Raw genomic sequence first — 24031 nt, 5'->3', positions numbered from 1 at the left:
AACTAACAAAATGAGTTATGAGTGTTTGAAAATGTTAATCTGCTCATACCACATTTGAATCCTGAAATGTATCAATGCTTGTCAGATAACACCTTTGTTAAGGTTTGACACGTAACAAAATTGCGTGTTTTGAACTCATTACTCGATTTTATCATCACTTAAAACCTATGTTCATGCAAAAAAGTCGATTCTTCAGTTTTGTCAGATAACACCTTTGTCCACTCACCCCTTCAATCAAATGTCTTGTCATGGCGTTGTTACATTTCAACATACATGCATTCCGCCATTTTATATTACATCTACAGATAAGGATAAGGGGGTCACGAGTGGTGGTACTGTAGGTGTGCTAGGGGGTGCTCGTAGAGGGGGTACAGCGGCTGTGGGGGGTGGGGGGGCACGACGTGGGGCTGCGTGGGGTGCGTGGGCGCATCGCTGTCGTCGTCTGTTGAAGAGTCCAGCTGTTTGTCCCCGCCGCCGCCACTGGAAAGAAAGAAAGGTGATGATTAGTATATTTTAATAGATGACTATTTAGTTTTCTTTGGGATAATCATTTCATCTTCTTAATCTTAAGCCATACCTTTACAGAAGTCGAGTGATGTATTTAAAAAGGCATGTAGTAGATAAAACATGCATGATTTTATTCGATGGTGTTAAACATAAGGGGCCTATTGATTTTTTGTTAAAGTAACATTTACCTATTTCAATAAAATAAGAAATTTATAAAATTTTACAAAACCTATGATTCCCTGAACTCTCTGAACCCCTGAATTACATAAATAAATAAATAAATATCTTTTGACACATAGAACCCTCTTCTGTCTCACAAGATGAATGTATGTTTTATTTTTTTAATTAGTTGCTCCTCATGATTTGAAATTACAAATAACCACTAAGTTTAAAAACTAATCTATTAGATTTTATCTGTTTGTGATCTCGCCCCAAATTATCTAACAGACCAAAAACAATATTATTTTCAAAATGTTCCATAGACCGTAACGGCCGTGTACGTCAAAACAATATCCACTGAATCCATTCTATCCTTCTGAGAAGCCAGAGAACTTTCCTGTTTTATTTGGGGCTTAGTAGTCCTGTCCAATCAAGCCTGAGCGCAAAGTGACGAGCGCGACTCGACAGCTGTAACCTGACACGCCGCCATCTTGGATGTAGCTAGCCATAGACAAAGTTGAGACTGTCTGTCTGCAGTGTGAGACGTTGGGAAAATGAATAAATTGAGGAAAGTCCGATATTCGTGATGATAATTCATTTTGAAAGATTTTTAATGATTCCTTGTTTATATTATGTTCCCGTGCTTATAAGTACTTGGGCTACTTAACTACTTAGTTCAGAAATCTGCATTAAGGTTCTTTGTTTATTAACAAAAAAATTGAGTAGGTATTTAATTTAATTTATTACTTTAATTTCATTTTCTGAAGAAAGTTTCATTATTTTTCTGTCCTTCAAAAGGTAGCAAGGTCGCCGTATATCGCGGTGTTTAACTGAAGAAAACAATTGTTAGGTAGTAAATTTAAAAGCTACACTAAGTATTTTTAAATTTTATGTCTACCTACAATATCAACTATATAAAGTCCTGAAAAAAGGCGGAATACCACGTGAGTGTAACTTAATATTCAACACACGAGTGACATGACCCATCTCACGTGTGAAGGGCGACGCTCACATTGACCTATCAGGTGACATTTTGGCAAGAATCAAGAAAAAAATGCCACTAATACATTTTCCCAGGCAAAAGATCTAAGACCGGAAGAAATAAAGAAGCTAGAAAGTTTGAATTAACGACTGCCACTTATATATTCAAATTTTCATTAGTATGTTGGTTGGCCCTTTTCAACGCACATTAACACGTTCCATATAACTATAATAATATCTATAATTTGTTTGTGCTCATCACACTGTCATTTGTCCCCAGGGAGAATCAAATAACCGGCAGCCGCAACTGCAGTAGTAGCAGCAATCCAGTAACGTCAAATAGGTAAGTGTTGTGATTTATTATACAGACTAAGGCTGATTTGCACCATCTTACTCGTACTTGAGCTATAACAATCGGGACTATTCCCACCTCTCATTCCCACCGCTGCAACTCCTGTGTAGCCAGGATATACACCTTGAGCGCCAATAAAAACCCAACCAGTGAAGATCAAGTTTGTCCCGGGGAAAGTTAAACTGTCATTGGACCCGCAACGTAATTAATCAGAAGAACATTGGAGTTCGAAGTTAAGGTTCGACTTCCCCCCATTAGTAGTACTAAAATACTTTGAAAAAGTATCGTGACGTAACAATAGCAACAAACAAAGACACTAATTTCAGATGGCACCTGGCAAATGTCAGCATTGTCAGCTGTGCAGGTTCGATGACCGCCTTGGCGAGATTAAAGCTATTAGCACCATTAGCCATAATTAAATCTGCAAAATGCTTTCAGACTTGATTTATTTGAGACAACAATGTGCAGTGTATCAAACACAAAACGATAGTGATACCTATAGACGTTTATCTTGCATTCAATATCTTTCATTTTGTTTATAAAATATGATTACACAAATGCTATAAACAAATAAAAAAATATTCATGATTGGTTTACTACTCTGTTTATTGACAGTTAGGTACTTTTACGAAGAAATAATATGACAAAGTTGCACGCAAAAATAACATCCTGCTTGATACTAACTTATAAACAATCGTTCAATGGGCCTACTTATCTATTGCTGAAGGATATGAGTTGCTTCTAAATAAACTACTAATGATGTTCTACTGGTGAATCCAAACCAAATTAAGAGTTAAAAAACTTGTTTATAGTTCAAACAAGCTTTTTCAAATAGATGACATCTTAAAGTTCTTAACGAGGATCGGAAGCCGAAACGAAAATAGCAACATCAAAATGTAAAACCATCCTTAATTAAAACTACACGGTGCATTAAACTTTTTGAATGCGACCATAGACTTTTTTTTTCTTCGGTGGTGATCTTAGCATCATAAGCATTCAGCCGGCGTCTTCCACTTCATCGGCTTCGAACAGGATTTTGAGATTTAGACGTTTCTGCACATTGTGTCGAAAAAAAAACAAAAAGACGCTTTTTTGAGTCCACTTTGTAACGTAATACGGAGTTGTGTTTGTTCTGGTAGTATAATAGATAATTGTTGTTACATAAGTGCATTATTGTGGGAATTATTCGCAGACTGCTCAGAAGTAAAGATCCTTGATGTTTCAATGGGTGCACATTGCTTACTGAAATTGTGCTAAAAAGGGTCCAAAATTAAAACTTTTCAGTCATAATAAGTCAACAAAAGCTTAAAGCTTTTGTTTTCTAAGTTTCAGAAGTTAAAATGAATTAATTTCTGATTTGAAAACGATAGATCTGATATCAAAACGTCCGTTCCAATTTTAGGATCAACACTTTTATGAATCATAATTTTCGCTATCAAATCCATAAATCTGTGATACAATCATTACAAATCAATCCCGACCTGTAATTTGAACCGTATCCCATCATTATAGAGTCGAAAGCGCAATTACGCTCATTAAATTCTTGTTCGTCAAAATAAAACAGTACTTTAATAATAATATCGTCCCGAGTGCGTCCCTGCGCGCTTTTAGGCCACAGATGTGGGGGTATCGGGTTACGTAGCGCCGTCTCGCTCTAACGCGTGTGCGTTGTCTCGTTCGCGCGCGAATTGTGCTGGCCTCTTTTCAGCGCGCAATGAAAACTTGGTTAGATGCTCTGTGGACTGAACTTTTTGATGGCTGTCAAAAATTGGCGGGTAAATTTTTGTTCCCTTGCATGCCAGGACATAATATTACCATTACAGGACTTTTCGCCTATTTGTAGACGTAATTGATAATGAATAATATCAGAAAGATCCTGACCTAAGTACAGTTCAAGCAAAGATCATCATCATCATTTCAGCCACAGGACGTCCACTGCTGAACATAGGCCTCCCCCAATGACTTCCACATCGCACGGCAAGCAAAGATAATTGGTTCATTTTCAGTGTTAAAACAATAGTTAATTAATAAATTAACTATGATAGAGACGTTCATAGTCGTGAAAATGATTTTCTCAATTTATCGAAGTTAAAAATATGTTCAGTTTTTTGAATTTTTATCATTTTTTATTTATGTGTACTATATGAACCAATGTGAAATAGAATGAAGGAAAAATTATTTGCTAGTAAAAAACATGCTGTTCAAAAGAACAGCATGTTTTTTAGTAAAAACTAGTAAAAACTAGTAGTACAATATTCGGATGCGGTTTTCAACAAACTAAATTGTTTTAATTAACAACGAAGCGAAGCCACGGTATTAGACTAGTTAAATAAAACAGATATACTTTGTACACCACAGACAATAAAGGGGGAGTAGTACGTTTGCCTATCCATTTGCCGNAAAATGAATTGAGGAACGTCCGATATTCGTGATGATAACATTTTGAAAGATTTTTACTGATTCCTTGTTTAATTTTCCCAGCTTGGTGCTTCTACGTACTTGGGGTATTTAACTACTTAGTTCAGAAATCTGCATTATGGTTCTTTATTTACTAACAAAAAAATTGAGTATTTAATTTAATTTATTACTTTAATGTCATTTTCTGAAGAAAGTTTCATTATTTTTCTGTCCTTCAAAAGCTAGCAAGGTCGCCGTATATCGCGGTGTTTAACTGAAGAAAACAATTGTTTCGTAGTAAATTTAAAACCTACACTAAGTATTTTTATATGTCTACCTACAATATTAACATAAAGTCCTGAAAAAAGGCGGAATACCACGTGAGTGTAACTAATATTCAACACACGAGTGACATGACCCATCTCACGTGTGAAGGGCGACGCGACGTTCACATTGACCTATCAGGTGACATTTTGGCAAGTATCAAGAAAAAATGCCACTAATACAAAATGTGTCCAATCCAAAGCAAAACATCTAAGACCGGAAGAAATAAAGAAGCTAGAAAGTTTGAAATAATAACTGCCAAGTGCCACTCCTATATTCAATTTTTTATTAGTATGTTGGCCCTTTTCATCGTCTTAAATTATAACCATAGTATCCATAAATTGCTTGTGCTCATCACACTGTTATTTGTCCCTAGGGAGAATCAAACCGGCAACCGCAACTGCAGTGGCAGCAGCAATCCAATAACGTCAAATAGGTATGTTTTGTTATTTATTATACAAACTAAGGCTGATTTTTACCATCTTACTTGAGCTATAACAATCGGGTCTATTCCCACCTCTCATTCCCACCGCTGCAACTCCTGTGTAGCCAGGATATACAGCTTGAGCGCCAATAAAAACCCAACCAGTGAAGATCAAGTTTGTCCCTGGGAAAGTTAAACTGTCATTGGACCCGCAACGAAATTAATCAGAAGAACATAGAGTTCGAAGTTAAGGTTCGACTTTCCTCCATTAGTAGTAAAATACTTTGAAATACCTATTTAATATCATGACGTGACAATAGCAACAAACAAAGACGCTAATTTCAGATGGCACCTGGCAAATGTCAGCTGTGCAGGTTCGATGACCGCCTTGGCGAGATTNCTGAGATGATGATGATGATTGATAAGAAACTTTTACTTTTCATTTGCTAAAGGCATAGAGATAGAGATGGGTAGTGGGTAAAAACCCATTTCACCCGATCGGGTTAACACTGGGTGATTTGGGTAAAAACCCGGTTTTTACCCATTATCACCCATTCTGGTGGGTGAAAACAAAAATAGCGGTTTTTTTTAGGTGAGAAGTGGTATTTGTTGCTAAGGGGGCGTTCTAGTGTTACGTAATGCAATCTGGGGGGAGAGGAGGCCTTGAAAAACGTTACAATGCGTTACAGTGGCGGAATGGCGGTTCGATTTCAAGTTTTTAAGCAGAAGTACTTTGTAGTTGGTGTTGTTATTTGTAACTTTATACCGTAATGTCATCAAAGAGAGAGTTTGGTATCGTTGGCATTAACCGTAATACTTATTATTATTCTGTGGTAGTACTTATTATTATTCTGTGGTAGTACTTATTATTATTCTGTGGTTTAACCTCTTTTTGGGTAAAAACTATTGTCACGTCAGTCATTAACTGTAACTGTGTAATTTCAAATAACCCATTTGGAAATCAAACTTATCGAATTGTATTCTAATTTCTATGGCTTTGTCGTTACAGCTATAGAATACAAAGTCACCAACTTTATTGTGTCTTGGGCAATGATATTTATGAACACGTCAATACGTTATTAAAAAAATAACAGCGGCCCACCGGCGCCGCGGCGCGGGCGCAATTAAAATGGGCGTCGTGTGACAGAGACAGTGGGATTTATATTTTAGGGGTCTGTATTCAAAATTTATAGATCGCGACAATAGAAACTGACAATTTTGAAAATACTGTTGATGTTGTTGATGTGAAATGGAGGCTTATAGAAGGCTTATACAAACTTTATCATCATCATCAGATTTAGTCTAAGCTCCAACCTCTCCACTACAGGAAAAAATACCAGAGGCAATGGAAAATATTCCATTTTCTCAAATTACTCGATCGATACACATACTGATTATTAATTTATTTAGGCTTGTTAGAAAATAATTACTAATTCTTTTGACGGGTCTATAATAAGGCGATAAAAGTGGTGCGTTGAATTTTAACTAATAAGTATTTATTTGGACTAAAGATTCAATAAAAATCGTTCTTCTTATTTTCGTGTCGACAACAAACCTACACAGTGTCCGCCCAAAACTCCGCCACAAGAGTGGCGTTGTCAGTAGCATAGCACTCATCAAATCCTCCTGAGTGCAGTTGCTAATAATCGTTGAAATAATTTGGTGGTTAGTAAACATTGTAGAATAATTAAGTAATTCTTTTCCATATTAGTATAGTCAAGATAACCTAAGTAAAGATTTAAGGTAACTCTTTTTCTCCCAACTCTCGTGGCATAGAGCCCTTGTAAATTAATAACGTAATAAATGTATCTATCGTTCTATTGATGAACACAGCCACACATGACGAACAGGCTTATCTGAACGCTTGGTTTGGATCTTTCGGCAGCCATCTGTCCGACTTACAAAAAAGGGGTTCGTAAACACGTGTGAATGGACAATGTTTAATCTGGTAGAGATTGTTTAAAGATAAGGATATTAGTATTAAGTAAAATAATTGAGAATTCAGGAGATTATTTTTTAATTTAAGTGTTTTTGCAAGGGATGCTTCGTTCTTTTTGATCCATATTTATCGCAAGAAAAGCCAGGAGCATAAGGCCTAGTTTTAACTATAATATAAAGTCTCTACAAATACGTTAAATTCATGTACATTTGATAACTGAATTTTAATGGCATTTCAACTAATGAAAACATTAAAATTAAAAATCAGTGCTTTCTTTTAGTTTCATTAGTTCCTATAATTTGACTCTACATACTGATACTGTTGCTATACAGGTTGTTTTTAAAGTTACTAAAGTTGAAGAGAAAAAAAATATGTTGAATGTCCGAAATACACAAGCACCTCTCAATTCGTATAAATAAGAATATTGTAAAGCTTTAAAAAAGGAAGCTGATAAAGTATCACTGAGTTTCAATAGTTGTGAAAAGCTCTTAGGGCAAGCCCCTAGCCCGTATTATTGTCCCGAAGCAGTGGTAGAGTCAGCTCATAGATTTATTGGGACATATAAAAGCGCTTTTTAAATGTACCTAAATTAAAAAAATATTATACTTAATGGCTTCATTAATATTATGTCTTTTTTTTTAATTCTAATTACTTAGATGCTGTTTTGATTTTAGCAATACTAATTTGACATTAGAGACCAATTTTTCACCCTGTATGACTAAAATATTCGATTATTATGACATCGAATTCGCTTGTGCAAACCGAAAACAATTGCCATCGCTGAGTCGATACAAAAGAACACGGTCACAAACTCGAGCCGTGTCAGCGGTTTGACACGCTGACAGTGTCGGGTGTCACGCTGACATCGCAGTACTGTGATGTGGAGAGACTGTACACTTGGACTTTTTATGAAATGACCATGTACGAGTCAACTCGCACATTTTTATTATTAAGTAAGTTATTGTTAACTTGCATTTTATTCATGCACTTTGGCCAGCTACGCCTGACCTACATTTGGGACTTTGGTAGTTCTAACATTTTTATAATCAGTGCAATAAAGCATTCGGCAGCTAAAACACGTCTTTCAATAAATCCCATCAGCGGTTGATACGGCGTAGTTGTCTGACATCTTGACATCAGTCTTACTTCGACACCACATCTTACAGACCAAGATAACTATGATTGACTGACACTAACACTGAACACAATAAATAAACGCTAAGTTGTACCATAATTATTGCTTCAACTTTAACAAACGTCAAATCTATCAAACTCCATACAATCCTCCTCCATATACTCCGTAAAACACCAGTTATCGTTATAGTTAAAGTTAGGTGTTGCAACCCAGCCTTAGACTTTTTTGAAATCTCCAAGAATATTCAAGCACCTAGGCATTTTCTTGTGATTTATTTTGTTGCGGGTCCAATAGCTAAATCGTTTGCCTTTCCCCTGGGAAAAAGTGGTCGTCAAGCTGTAGAACCTAGCCACACAGGAGATCTAGGTACTGCCCTACCTACCTCTAAATGAAACTAATATCTACTCTGTTTTCCCCCCATCAGGATGTTACCACGGTGTAGAACAACTAAAGAACGATACAAAAGAACATCCCCCGAACTCAGAGGGCATATTTAGAGCATATTGTACAAGGTAAGACTTTCTTTAGTTTATAAAACATCTATTACTTATCAAACAATCAAATCTAAATTAACTGTTAACTGATAAAGCTAAGCTGGATATTTAATAATTCACTGAACCTTATTTTTGAGAGGATTTTTGAAACGCCTAGTAAATTGGCGTAGTATTATTGACATTGCTACTAGTCGACAACTGTCATCATAATTTAACTTATTCTTCAACTAAAAGTTAACTAAAGTTGAATTTGGCCTGTAAAATAACTAGCAGATACGGTACTTTTCAAGATTAGACCAACTTCATAAATAACTGCAACACGGACGAAGTGTTATTGCATTTTTTAATCAAAATAAAGCAATGTACTCGTACCTACTTTATAAGTAACTGTAAAATGTTTTAAAAATACGCAAACATGTAGATTTTTTTAAACTAGACGTGGCGTTTGGATTTGCCTGTCTACATAAAAATTACTTTATGAAACTAGGGTTAACGCCACAGATTTATGAACCAAAGATAAATCTGAATTTTGCTTGTCTTTTTGACAGAAAATTAACTATTAATGCTTATTTAACACTCACCTGTCTTTGTGTTCTGCTTGCCGATCCCTTTGCCGTCTGTTTTTGAACCAATTTGAAACCTGCAAATGTAAAACTTATATCAATTTGTTTGAAAAGTAACCATTACACCTGCTTCCTTTCACCTTTCACTAAGGAAAGAAGAACCATTTTTTAAAGCTATTTTGACCATTTTTCATCGTCAAGAAACCATAAGACCTAAAGCTAATATAAATTACTAGCTTTTGCCCGCGGCTTCACCCCCGTGCAATTTCGTTTGTCACAGATCGTCATAAATAATAGCCTATATGTTATTCTGGGCTATAAACAATAATACTGTAAATTTTCATCAAAATCCGTTCGGTAGTTTTTGCGTGAAAGAGTAACAAACATCCAGACATCCAAACTTTCGCATTTATAATATTAGTAGGACTCTCAAAACTCGATTTAAACTCAAATTAATTTCAAACTTTTGATTGGTTAATATTGAATCGATAGTTTGTTTCGTTCGTCCGTTTCAGCCAGTTGACGTCCACTGCTAGACAAAGGCCTCCCCCAAGGAATTCCACAACGATGCGTCCTGCACTCCCGCATCCAGTTAATTATGTTTACATAATAATTTTTAACTAGCGGCCGCCCGTGACTTCGTACGCGTGGATCCCGTTTTACCCCCTTAGGGGTGGAGTTTCGTAAAATCCTTTCTTAGCGGATGCCTACGTCATAACATCTACCTGCATGCCAAATTTCAGCCCGATCCGTCCAGCGGTTCGGGCTGTGCGTAGATTTCAATATTTGTTTAGAAGAGGACTCTATTTGACTTTTTATGTAACACCTAAGAATCTTAAGACATAAAGCATCTCTGAATCGGTCATTGTCAAGTCACAGTAAGCTATGTACTATGTACATATGTATGTCATCAGCAGTCGAGCAGATCTGCGGTGGACACCCGACACTGCTTCCCGGCCAGTGTCAGGTTGCGGCGAGAAAAAATATTTATCCATACTTAATTATCGAGATTCATTATTTGGAAGCTTTGGTAGGTTTTCACTTCCAAAATTGTGTAGAAACGATGTTTAGTTTAGTGAAATGTTTAACTCTACATAGTACATGTAGTACTTAAAGCTGTACTTCATCTGTCTCTTTGCGATTAGATATTTCAAACTACACAACTTTAATGTGGTTTTCATCACTAGATAGAGTGATTCAAGATTTGTGCTGGTTTAGATGTTGATTTGTGTAATTAATGGTTGAAATTATAACACCAAATTCAAAATCTACCTAATCATCTTCAGATTGATTGAACTACGTATTTTTAATATTACTATTTTTGATACGCATTTCAAATTATGTGGACAAAAAGGATGCAGTGGCCACAACCAGGGGTCTCTAGCTGTAACCCTATTACCCTACTGCTTTGATACAATTTTTTCTTTGCGCTATCTTCGCACCTTACAATTTTTTCTAATCCTTACCTTCTCTTAGGCTTTGGGCATTGTTGTAATTTATTAGTGTATTTGTAAGATGATTGTTTTCTTAAAATAAATAAACTCGCTTACCTGAACAGTAGTGAGTCCCGTAGTCTCGGCCAGTTCCCGTTTTTCCCGGGGTGAAGGATAGGGATTGTGGAGGTACCAATCTCGGAGCACAGACCGGGACTTTTCCTGGAAGAAGTTTAGAGTGAATACACTGGTTTTAATTGAAACTTGCAATACTCATAAGGCTCCCAAAAGAAACATTTGCTCATTACAATACACTAGCGATTCTAACACATTTCATGAAGTTTCAGACAAAAACTATATCGAAATCGGTTGATCTATTTGGAAACAACGATGCTACAGATTTACACATCAAACTTATAGGTTACCATTCTATAAAGGAAACCAAACGCGTTGAATAACACATCAGACTAATACATTTTTGTTTTTTTATCTTTTAAAACTTCATAAGGTGCCACAGTGAACTTGCTATTGCTATGCTGTCGCCAATACAGTTAGTTTAGCTAATTTTAAGGAAATGGCATTATTTGATTCCCACCCAACTGACCCAAGGCATTTTGAACCAGCAAAACTTCAAGTAGTATCCCTATGGGTAGTAAATGTTTACCTTAAAACAATAAGAGGTCTCCTCCCCGTCCCATATGGTCCGGGGCAGAGGGAACTTGCGCCGGACCCGGTACTTGCCGACCGCTCCTAGCGGCCGCCCGCGCAACCGCTCGGCTTCTAGGTAGTGTGCTGTGGACAAATATTACGGTAAGAGATGTTTGAAATGCAACCGTTACTGATTTATCCATATAAACTATCGAATGGATTGCGCTAAGAAACGCAGACAGTAAACAATCGGATATATCTACGCTAAGAAATAATTTCAAGGGTATGGATCCCATGGAAAAGTGGGATCATAGTTTGTATGTGTATCGAAAGCCAAACTGACTGAGCCATGTTTGGAAGCTGTTTCCAAAGATTATGTATTACCTACCGCTTGCAGATTTGATGACTTCCAGCCTTCTTAACAAGCTGGTTTCCGCTTGAGTTTAAAGCCAAAGGACATCTACTGACTGGAAAAAGGCCTCTCCCAAGGTTCTGCACAGCGACTGGTCTTGCGCTGCCTGCAAGGATTTCGACAAGCACCAGTCCTGCTCTGTCCGCATCCAGGTCGTTCCCATGACTTACACTACAATTTCGCTCCGCTAAGTGGGAGAATTACTCACATTGTTAGTCCGTAGTCTCCTCTCTGGAACTGTTCTGCCCCAACGACCCTCATTCTTCGAGCTGCCCCACTCACCCTTAAGCCACAGGCTCTGCAGCTTGGCGTGGTTGTGCGCGCTGAAGGTGTGGGACTCCAGCAGCCGGTACAGCTCCTTGAAGTTGCCGCGGTGGAAGGCCACCATGGCCTTGGCCTTCAGCACTGACTCGTGCGCGTGTAGCCGCTCGCACGCTGGCAGCGACCAGAGGACTGTTGTCCGCTTGCTTCTTGCTGAGGAATACAGACCTCTCTTACTAGAGACAGAGAGTCTTCTTTTACGAATCATCCCGCTGGCAGATTTGACGGCTTCAAGAAAGAGAGAGCCGCTCGCACGCTGGCAGCGATCAGAGGAAGATTGCTTCTTCAAGAAGGTGACAAAACTTTGTTCAAGAAATACTGACCTACGTCACACCGAGCATATGTTTACAAGCTGTTTTCGAGAGCCATTACGAATCATCCCGCTCAGATTTGAAGACTTCCAGCCTTCTAAATCTGAACAAGCCAGTTTCAAGGATTTCGACAAGAACCAGTCATGCGCTGCACTCATCTAGGTACTTTCCGTGGCCTTCACTAGATCGAATTGGAGGGCTGCCCACATTGCGTTTACCAGTCCGTAGATGCCACTCTTCAGTTCACTCATGAGTTCTTTGAGCTGGTCCGCCCTATTACAGAAAGTAAACGACTTGTTTAATGATTACCCTTAAGCCACAGGCTCTGCAGCTTGGCGTGGTTGTGCGCGCTGAAGGTGTGGGACTCCAGCAGCCGGTACAGCTCCTTGAAGTTGCCGCGGTGGAAGGCCACCATGGCCTTGGCCTTCAGCACCGACTCGTGCGCGTGTAGCCGCTCGCACGCCGGCAGCGACCAGAGGAACCGGCCGAGGCGCTCGATATTGCCGGCTTGTTGGAGGACCTGTAAGAGAACTTATTTAGACTGGGTTCTAGACTAAGAAAGTCTATGGGACTTACGAGGAGGACCTGCTTAAGTACAGGTAGGTTCTGGCTAGTAAGAATGAAAATACAACAATGGTACATCACAAAGCTAAGAGAGTAAATAATACCTATAGAAGAAAAAACGGAGAGAGAAGAAGTACCTAACAGTGAACTGAGTAGTGTTACCTACGTCATGATCAAAATTCAAATCACATGACTTCAATAGAAAAGATCTCTCCAAAACCAGGAGTTCCGGTTTGCCAGTTTGCCCGGTTTATGAAACTCATTGAAAATTCTTTCACTAGTAGAAATCTACTATGTAATCCTAAGTGACGAAGGCTATGAAATCGACGCCGGCGTGCCTCCTCTGGGTAAAAATATTATACTCCTGTTTAGCCAGGATATGCAGCTTGATTGTCGGAAGATTGTCCCGGCGGAAAGTTTAATATGTATCATTGATTGATCACATAGAGTTATTAGCCAAATGTGGTGTGGAACTTTATTATAACACAATATCTGTTTTAGTAAGCTTAGCAAAAAGCAGTCCCATGCTTGCGGTCTTATTAAGCCGAAATGAGGTCGCTGTTGACTCAGCGTATTGACTTAGGACACCGGACGCGCCGCAGACGGACATGTGCGAATCCTGCGCCAGCGCAGCCCACCAGGGCGATGCGTTTTTGTTTCTGCGCCCGCGAGTTTGCTACCTATTAGGTCAATAACATTAAGTTTGGTAGGTTTGAGGATTGCACCAGGCCTGTTCATCTCCGCGAGTTTACATCGAAAACAAAACACGCACGATGGCCCACCTACAGGACACTATTCGACAAGGCCTCACATACGAGCGAACATTGACTCACGCACGCGTATTCTTGGGTATGATGGAAGAAAATAAAGAAAATGGTGTACTAAATACTGTGCAGTATTTAACTGCCTAAATAATAATAAAAACACAGAATGTACTTTTTTAAGTTGCCTCAAGACACTGAGAGGTAAATTCATGCTAAATCATGTATTTCCTCCACCATTTTCCGCAGTTTGGCACCTCACGTCACATCATTTTACCGAAGTCAGCCCTATAGCTTCGGCGCAGTGCCGATCACTGACGTTTGTCAACAAAATGGTGATTGACTCTTGAGACAGGCTAAATTACACCATATTGTTAATGACATTGAGCATAATTTTTTTTAAATACCTTCGCGAAGTAAAACTTCTGTACGTAGTACTTATTTTATTCTGTGGTAGTACTTATTATTATTCTGTGATTGCACACTATGAAAAACTGAACTAATTTATCACTAAAAAAACGGTCCAGCGATGCGTTTTTGTTTCTGCGCCTGAAACTTTGCTACCTATAGGTTGATACACTGTGGAGTGGATTTGATGTTTACTTCTACACCATCATTAGCCATGATCATATTTTGAAGCCACGATAGGGGTCGGACTAGCCGACTCGGGATTCAAGGAACGCGGGATCGTAACACAAGCATATTTAGATTACCACGAGGGGCTAACGGGAGTATTAGTAATTTGTGCAAAAAACAAATTACTAAGTAATAAATCTTTAAGTAGGTACCTTGTGACGCGCCCCGCGACGCATCGACAGCCCTAGCACCCAGCACAGAGATTTTGACAACCCTACGGCTGCGCGGCCGTACGGTATGCACGGACCGAGCTAATATAAGAGACGGCGGCGACCGCGGGCGCCTAGCATTCGCTCGGGAGCCATTGCAACAGCCAGACGTTCGCGCGCGCGTCTATCGTTCCCTCGGCTGCATTGCACAGAGTCCCTAGCGAATAGCTATCCACATTGTTCCTTACTAACCCTAACTGTTCGACTCTGGCTTGATCCGATACCTCGTCATTAATCCGCGGCTTGCCATATAGCGTCGTGTCGAGACGTTCTATCGTTGATAGCCAACCGGTTCTCGTCCTTACCGAGTAGTGCATGAGATACTCATCCCGAACCTGCGGTAGCAATCCTGCTGCCACCCTTCCTGAACTTCACACCCCCTCACCTCGTAGGTCCAACGCCTTTCCCTAGTGGTCGTACTCACTATCGAGGCTTCGGTCTCTGGCTTGAGCTAACGAACCACATCCTGCCCCCCTAGTTATAAGTATCCAGACTAACACCTGTCACATTTGATGCGCGTGTACGATCCTTTAGGTCTACTGGCACCCATTGTAGTAAAAGGACGTGTCATGTTTCAAACGCTCTGGCGGAGCAATGTGGGATGGGACGAACAGTTACCTACGGATGTAATTAAAACGTGGCAAGACTGGTTCAATGAGCTGTTGTCTGTTGCGAATATACGCATCCCACGTTGTTACCTAGGCGTTGATGCGGTAGAACGTGAACTACACATTTTCGTTGATGCAAGCGAACTAGCCTACGCTTGCGTCGCATATTGGCGCTTTGTGTTGCCAGATGGCAGTTTTAGGCTAGCACTTATTGGAAGCAAGTCTCGGGTAACTCCTCTAAAGCCGGTTTCAATCCCGCGATTGGAGCTTCAAGCGGCCTTGATCGGCTCTCGATGGGCCGTCACAATTTCAGAGTGCCATAGGTTTAAACCGGTACGAGTGTTTTACTGGAGCGATTCGAGGACTGTGCTTTGTTGGCTTCGATCCGACGCGCGCACATTTAGGCCTTTTGTGGCCCACCGTGTCGGTGAAATCATTGAGAACACGAACGTTGATGATTGGCGGTGGGTCCCAACAGACTTAAACGTAGCCGACGATGCGACGAGGTTTCTCACTCTGGAATCCTCATCTAGGTGGTTCGTTGGCCCACAATTTTTATTACAACCATCGGATATGTGGCCAACCGAGCCGACGGAGGTAATCGCACCAGTTCTCACAGAGTTAAAGACTCACTATATGTGTGAATTGGTGGGATACACTAGAGAGCTTATGCCTACCGTAACGGCAGATCCAAGTCATTTTAGTGACTGGACGCGGCTCGTAAGAGCCACGGCGCGTGCCCATCAGGCTGCGGCAAAGTTTAGGACACTTTTGGACTCTCATGCTCAAAATTCTAAATTGCGTACTAATTCTTGTGATCAACCATCACCAAATCGTTCTCTTTCTGTTTCATGTCGCTTGGGGTCTAATTTGCTGGCGCTCACCTCAGAGATGATTAAAACGGCGGAGCAGCATATTCTGAGGCAGTGTCAGTTGGAGAGCTTTCAAGAGGAGATCCGGTGCATTAAAGCGTCGCAGAGCATCCCGAAGACAAGCCCCCTTTTGAAACTATCGCCGGCACTGGGCGACGACGACCTTTTGAGGCTGGCTGGTCGAATCCGTGCAGCCCCCGAAATCGACACAGACACGAAGAGTCCCATTTTACTGGATGGACGTCACCATGTCACACGCTTACTGGTCTTNCACCTAAACAGAACCGACCGTCGTAACGCCTATGCAATAAGTTCGAGATCAGAATTAAGTATAGTTTAGTTTAAAGTCTTAAATAATAAATTAAAAGTAAAAAAACTAAAACCCAACTACGACAAAAAACGACGCTGAAAAAGTATAAAACAAGATTTTCAGAATACTGAACTGAACAAACTTGCTAATGTANACTTCTAGCCAGACCTGAGGATTGACTAGTCAAACCTAGGAGTGCCAGAACTTTGAGGTTTGACTATAACATAGATAAGTAGGACGCTATATCGGACACTTATGCTATTAAAATGACCCCTGAAAGAAGTAGGTACTTAGGCTCTCCAAAAAACAAACAGCTTGATAAGTTTTCGTTTTTGGTAGGTTTCGTTCGTTCGTTTCAGCCAAATGACGTCCACTGCTGGACAAAAGCCGGGAGGATTCCACCACGACTGGTCCTGCGCTGCCCGCATCCAGGTACTTCCCGAGATCGTCGGTCCACCTAGTGGTAGTGGTGGTAGGGTACCTTAAACCATTATGATTGAGTCATGGCAGAGGCCAATGGCATCTAAGCCTTCCCTAACAGAATTGTAAACTAAGTTCGTAAAAGTTGTAAATCTAAAAACTCGTCGCCTGTATGTTTCTTGTGTTTACTTCGCTTCGTTAAGCGATTAAAACTAAAATTTTGATAAAAAACAGAAATAAACGCAGAGTAAAAAAAATTAACTGTCTCTTGAAATAGTGCAAATCTAATCTAAATAAACTTCAATAAAGTCTATGAAAATCTAAATATACAGTGTGAGTCACGTTAAAGTGTACATATGAAAATAGATGAAACTAAACCTATTTTTATCGACAAAAAAAAGGTCAAAAAAATTTTGAGATTTTTTTTTATTTTTTTATAGAATTTTATTTCTTTCAATTACTTATTGTAAAGAAAACGTAATAACTTTTAAACTAAGCGGTATATCCTGATAAAATAAAAACAGCAATAATGCTAAATAACAGGCGATACTAAAAAAATACATAAAATACACAAAAATGGCCAACAAATAATAAAAAATGATACTTTTTGAAAAAAATCTGCATTTAAATTCGTGTTTTTTTGGTTATTTTTTTAAATTCCCCAAAAAATGCCCCTATAACCGGTGAATTTTATTACTTTGTATTATTCGCTATCGTATTACTTTCGTAAAACCAAAAATCGCATGTCTCTATCCCTATCACAACGTTTGCAATGATCGTTTGAACTAAGCCTCTCCGGGCGCGCCATTCAACGCTTTGTTAACAACAAAACTGAAAATGGCTCTAGATTTTTAATTTTGATAAAGACAAATTAGATTTCAAGTAAAAACAAAAGATTTCGAAGAAAAATAAGCATTTTAGTGAAAATTAAAATTGTCTCTACCTGTAGCGGAGAATAATGTTGTGGCAGGCCTTTGTTCAAACGATCATAGCAAATGTTGTGATAGGGATAGAGACATGAGATTTTTGGTTTTACAAATATAATATGATAAAGAATAATACAAAGTAATAAAAACCACCTGTTATATGGGCATTTTTTGGAGAAATTTATCAAATAACCAAAAAAACACGTATTTAAAAGCAGATTTTTTTTTAAAGTATATTTTTTATTTATTTGTTGGCATTTTTTGTGTATTTTATGTATTTTTTTAGTATCGCCTGTTATTTAGCATTATTACTGTTTTTATTTTATCAGGATATACCGCTTAGTTTAAAAGTTATTACGTTTCCTTTACAATAAGTAATTGGAAGAAAAAAAATTCTATAAAAAATTAAAAAAAAATCTCAAAAAATTTTTGACCTCTTTTTTGTCGATAAAAATATGTCTAGTTTCATCTATTTTCATATGTACACTTTAACGTGACTCACACTGTATAAGACTTAAAGGTGACTGACTGACTGACTGACAGTGATATATCAACGCACAGTCTAAACCACTGGACGGATGGGGCTGAAATTTGGGCATGCAGGTAGATGTTATGACGTAGGCATCCGCTAAGAAATGATTTTACGAAACTCCACCCCTAAGGGGGTAAAACGGGATCCACGCGTACGAAGTCGCGGGCGGCCGCTAGTAGAGATAATAAAAGAAATACGATAGATAATTATATCTCCGTACCAAACACCCCCAACTCAAGAGTCGGTCACCACCAAAAGAAGTCAATCCTGTCAGCATCCCATAATACCCATTATTTTCACCCTGCACCAATTTGTAACCCACACCATGACGGTTGCAAATCCAATTTGGGAGGGATTAAGAACCATCCCAATTACAATAACAAATACGTTTTAAAATAAAGTTTGGTTCGTTTATTGAAATAATGCTTATTGTAGAGTTTTCATATTTGAACTAAAGTAAAAGCAGAACTAAATACTTATTACTATGTTTTTAAATTATTTTGGAGAGCTATTAGAATTGCACCTAACAAAATAAAAATGAAATGTAACGTGATTATTAAACCGGGTGCAGACGGTTGTAACGTGTAATGCAATGGAAATAGTTTGGACAGCATTTTACATGTAATGCTCCTAGTCCTGTCCACACATAGAATTCGTGTTACATGCTGTACCCGGCTTTATTGACATATTTGATTAGATAATGTTTGGTATAGAGATAATTTGAATCCTAGGGAAATACATAGGATAGTTTTTATCCTAGTATTTGAAAGTAGTCTTTTTGTGAAAGTATTACACAAGACAATATCTAGCTGATTATTTATTAAAATAAGTTAAAATATAAAATTAAAAATAAATGTTGAAAAACTTGAGTTTCTTGCGCTGCTTCTTCTCAGCACTGCTGCACTGGCCCATTTATTGTCCCGAAGCAGTGGAAGGTTAAAGTAATAGGCACATGAAAAGCCTATTTGGAGATAATAAATTACTTTTATGACAACACCGCGTATATTTATCTCACTTTCGAGTCAATGACTTTATTGGTTTCCACGTAGATATAGACTCTGTGGTGCGTAACCTTGACAACCAATACAAGTCGGTTGCCAACCGGATATCCGGTTACGGAGGGTGTGGTGGATGGGCAAACAACTTTGATGGTGTAAGGCGAACCATGAATTACGGGGATCTCCCAGGACAGAGTGTAATCGACACCTATTCCATACCTTACTTTAATTACTACTAATCTTATTATCTTCTCTCGCGTAAACCACTGAGTCCAAACTTTTGTCACCAACCCCTACTCTTCCCGCGGGTGTCGTCGTAAAAGGCGACTTAGGGACTACACATCAAACAGAGAACGGGCAGCAGCACTCTCTGAAAGACATCAATCTTTTAAACTGCGATTTCCAACCCGCCTGCCAAGCGTGGGGATTATGGCAAAACCCTCCACTATAGTGGAGGACTTGGAGGAGGCTCATAGTCCAGCAGTGGACTGTAAAGGGCTGTTGATGATGTTGATGAAACCACTGAGAAAAAGTGTTTGTCGGAACAGCATCGTTAGCGATACATACAAGCTTTCGAAACTATGATGCAGTGGAAAAAACATTCGCAACAGCGTTCGTCGCTACAGCGGCATTCGAAACTACTAAGGGGATCCATTGATATTATACCTAGTTTAACGGAGTCAGTTTGAAAAACAAAAGATAGTTTTTATCCCGGTTTTTTAAAGGAAAATGCGCTCACGTGAAATCTTTTTTCATATGTAAAGTCTGTGTCCATAAATTCTTTATACTTTTTATATTATTTCTCGTGAAAAATTGATTCGTCATTATTTATATTTATGACGAATTTAGGTACGAGTTTAAATGATACATACAAAAATATGACAGATTAACTTTGTGGCAAATTGATAAAACTCCACAGAGCTTGTTACCTCTGTTGTAGTAAGTATATTAAAATACCGTTATTTATAAACTACTTCATGAATAGGGTCCGGTTCCCTAATAAAGACACTAATAATCTTTTCAGCATTGGACCACATAATTGTCCCCGAAGCATAGAGAGAAGGATCATACCGTCTTTTACAAGACCACTTTTATTATCTCTATAAAACAGAACAGAACAAAAATACACGTGTCTTGTACCTTTGTTAGTTAATTCCTTGTATCATTTACATAATCATACAAGATTGAACAGTCTTTTGCTAGTCTACAGGCCCTACAGGGTGTCCCAGAATTTGCACGTCACACTGACACCAGAGGTAAATGAGCTTAAGACGCATCTAACAAGTATAATAAGTCCATTTTTAAAAATAACTAATATGAGTTTTCAAAACTCATCAAACTTATATGGAAATGAATAAATAAAATTGGTCATAGTTATCTTAAAACTTATGAAACTTTTCTATGGACATATTAAGCTTGTTCGATGCGTCTTAGACTCAGCTACCTCCAGTGTCTGTGTGACGTGCTAATTTTGGGACACCTTGTATATTGCTGGGCTATGTATTAGAAACATTGCAGACTACAAATTTTAGTCGGCCAATAGTTGGATCGGCTTTCAATTTGTATGAAGAATCGGCCGATACGAAAATCGGGGTACCTAATGTGCGCACTTCCATTCATGTTCATCTTGATTAACAGCCCGAACAACTATCGGCCGACTAAGTCTGTAGTCTAAAGGCTGTCTTACCTATGTTCACAATGTAGTTTTTTGGAGAAGGTTACAGGGACATAGTTCTTTTTGAATGAAGCACACGGTCGTCGGGTAAAATCTGGTATTTCATCAGTGATGGATGCATTTAGACGAAATTCTCACAGCAAAAAAGTTCGTCTTCTTTATACACTGAGCAGAAGAAGTATCCATCTCGGGCGACACAACATGCACCCGGATGAGATAGCAGATATCACGCTCCAAAGAATCTGGAAATTTATAGACTCAACGGGACTAAGCAGTGAACTCTAAAGACAAGGGCTGCCACAATAGATCAAACCTGGTCGAGCTGGCGCAATGAAGGCCCAAAAAAAAAACAATAATAAATTATACACTGAGGTAATCGTTTTAAAATTGCATAATCAACATTGTAAAAACCAAAAACCGTTAATGGATCCGGTCACCAAGACAACCGGATATGGATATTTACCCTCAACCTGGAGGGCATATCCGGTTACGGGGCGGGGCCTATTTGAGGGTGTGGTGGGGGTGTTACAATAGGTACAGAACAGCTTGTCAAGGTAACTGTGGCTTGTGTAGTTGGGATAAGCGCTATTTTTCAACAAAAAATGGGTAGTTTGATATGATTTTGGCTGAATATTACTCCACCTACATTGATAATATGAGAAACTAAACTAGTTTTTTTTTACAAATTAATTGCTTGGTCTGGGTTGCACCATCTTACTTTATCATTGACAAACGTCAAAAATCTGTTAAACTCCATACAAAAAGCACCGGTTATCCTTATAGTTACCGTTAGTTAGGTGGTGCAACTCAGCCATAAAGTTGGTTTATTTAAAAAATAAACTTGACAGCCAGGCTTGGTGGTTTGCGTAATCACCACTCTGTGCCAGAGGTTATAGATTCGATTATTATGTTCACGCCTGCAAGGCTGCAACATATCCTAATTATTTAATTTAGCTTTCACGGCTTCGGTATTCAATGGCGGTCAAGCTGTAGAGCCTGGCTACACAGGAGTTGCAGTGATAGGAATGAGAGGTGGAGACGTCCCAAATATTATTATCAAACCAAAGTGATTTTATGAGTTATTTAGATATCCCGTTTGTTGCAGGAACTGTTTTTTACAGGATCCCGTTTTCAGTGTCCCGAAAAAAACCATCCGATAGAATTTGGAATTCGAATTTAAAACAACACACACTTGTGTATTCACACGACAGTTCAGTTTTGAGAGATCCTGCATTACAGGATACCGCAAAACTGGATTGCCGTGGCAAAGGGCCCTTATTGGGAATCGATCTCATACACTTCTAATCGAGAACTCTAACACCCGTATTCACAAACGATGCTTGTTTAAGTGAAGCAGCAAATCGAACGCACAGCGTTTTATAGAGCTCTGTGATTGGTTCGTGTGTCACCCTGTGCATCCACGCGCACTGTGAGACCTCATAGTAATGTTTGTGAATACGTGCGTTACAACTAAACCTAGGACGCAATAACAAGGAATCTTTAGCCCGTTTTCACCATCAATCCCTAATTTTTAAGTGAACCCTATGAAAAAATTTCATATTATTTGTTACCATAGGGTTCACTTAAAAATTAGGGTTTGATGGTGAAAACGGGCATTAGTGAAATAAGTTACAACAATTAATTCAAACTGCTCATTCATACTTAATATATTCGTCCGGTCGTTGTTTACCTACTACTACAGCAGAATCCTACCCAAAATAGATTGCGATTCGAAGAATGTTTGTATCGGCAGCAATAACATTTAAAGTACCCATATTATGTAGTTAAGTGTGAAATAGCTGGGGATTCTATGAAATTAAATATTTCATTAACATTTCAATAGGCACCTAGGTATAATAATATTACGTAGCTATGTGAGTTAAAAGCTCTGGGGATTCTATGAAGTTAAATTTATTTTTGTGAAAAATGATAAAGACTTGTCTCTCGAAATCATGAGATGGCAATTGAAAAATCTTTTAGGGAAATATGTAACTTCTTATAGGACCTTTACTTTGCCTACTATACATAATAGTTTTTCAAAAATTGCATAATACCTACTCGTAGAACAATAGATATTTTCAGTGTACGTGTATAATGTTACCATAATATCCAGTATTAAGATGTTAGTACACAACTTTAAAATTAAAAATAATAATTCCTTACATTTCCGTTTCCTTAAAAAACACAATTTAAAGGAACCTGTCATCAGACCCAAACCATAAACAATAAGGCACGTCATACACATCACAGATAATCGGGCCACTCACCTCGCAGACACACGCGACTTGCTCCTGTGTGAAGCCAAAACTCGGCAGGGGGGCATCTCTAGGTGGGGTGGCCTCCCGCTGTCCCCACTCAGGGCCCCCCAGCATGTCCAAATGCTCGTCTCCAGCCACTTTGACACCACAACTTAACTGGTAACACTAAAACTTCACGCGGAAAATCGCGAGCTATTACCGCTAGTGGCACGCTTTAATTTTCGTTCCTAATTTGAATTTTCGAATTTGAACACAGAACGGAACGGTATTTAAATAATGGTAGTCTTTACGGTAAATGCGTTCGAGTTTTGTTTATTCTTTCACTGTCTTGTTTTTAAAATCCTCTTTAGAGGCAGCTAAATAAACAGCCGAAGGCAGCAGTCCCAAAATGTTTGAACAAAGGCAATCATTTAAACTTCGATTACTTATTTGCGTTCGGAATTTGAAAAGGGCCGTTTATTTTTTAAAGTAAGTTGTTTTTATGGTACACACCGACGGTTTTTACTTTTTTTGTCTTTAAAATTCACTTGAAAACACCCAGTCTCTATCTGGCAGGCCACAGACGTGATAAAGTTTAGACATAAATGCTTTTTGGATGCAATTTTAGTTTTTTATTTATGTTTTATTCTTTGTTTTCTCTTCTTTCTCATTTTAATTGAGTTTTTGGAGTGGTTGTATCTGAAACAAAAGAAAAAAGTTCAGTAAAGTTTATCAAAGGCATCTTTACACAATATTTTGCTAATGAAGTCAAAATTCTTGACTAAATTATATGTAGCAATTCTATTAATAAATTAATCGTAAATCATAATCTTCTTATTATTAAAAAGAAAAATTCTTCTTATTATTTTATTAAATTGTTATT

The 24031-nt window shown here is 38.5% G+C and overlaps 1 protein-coding gene across 1 annotated transcript; it reads right to left on the bottom strand.

Annotated features, from left to right (window-relative positions):
• Window positions 1–23819, bottom strand: LOC114356581 (homeobox protein six1a). The gene is made up of 6 exons (XM_028309799.1): window positions 23179–23819; window positions 12710–12920; window positions 11373–11500; window positions 10826–10930; window positions 9294–9352; window positions 1–480 (listed from the first exon to the last, which is right to left on the bottom strand). The coding sequence occupies exons 1-6, from the start codon at window positions 23281–23283 to the stop codon at window positions 321–323; spliced, it is 768 nt and encodes a 255-aa protein (XP_028165600.1). The 5' UTR covers window positions 23284–23819; the 3' UTR covers window positions 1–320.
• Between the last annotated feature and the right edge of the window lie 212 nt (window positions 23820–24031).

This window comes from Ostrinia furnacalis, unplaced genomic scaffold (assembly GCF_004193835.3).
Source record: "Ostrinia furnacalis isolate ACB-3 unplaced genomic scaffold, ASM419383v2 OfSCF2833, whole genome shotgun sequence".
Classification (NCBI taxonomy): Eukaryota; Metazoa; Arthropoda; class Insecta; order Lepidoptera; family Crambidae; genus Ostrinia; species Ostrinia furnacalis.
Note: the sequence above shows the minus strand (reverse complement) of the source record. Positions and strands in the feature narration are given on the sequence as shown.

Bases quoted from the DNA above. Each gene is read 5' to 3' on its own strand.
- LOC114356581 (XM_028309799.1), bottom strand. From the start codon at position 23,283: ATGCTGGGGGGCCCTGAGTGGGGACAGCGGGAGGCCACCCCACCTAGA. The intron at 12,921-23,178 runs GTGAGTGGCCCG...GTTCTCTTACAG, and splicing joins AAGTCGCGTGTGTCTGCGAG to GTCCTCCAACAAGCCGGCAA. The intron at 10,931-11,372 runs GTAAACATTTAC...AACTTCTTCCAG, and splicing joins AGACCTCTTATTGTTTTAAG to GAAAAGTCCCGGTCTGTGCT.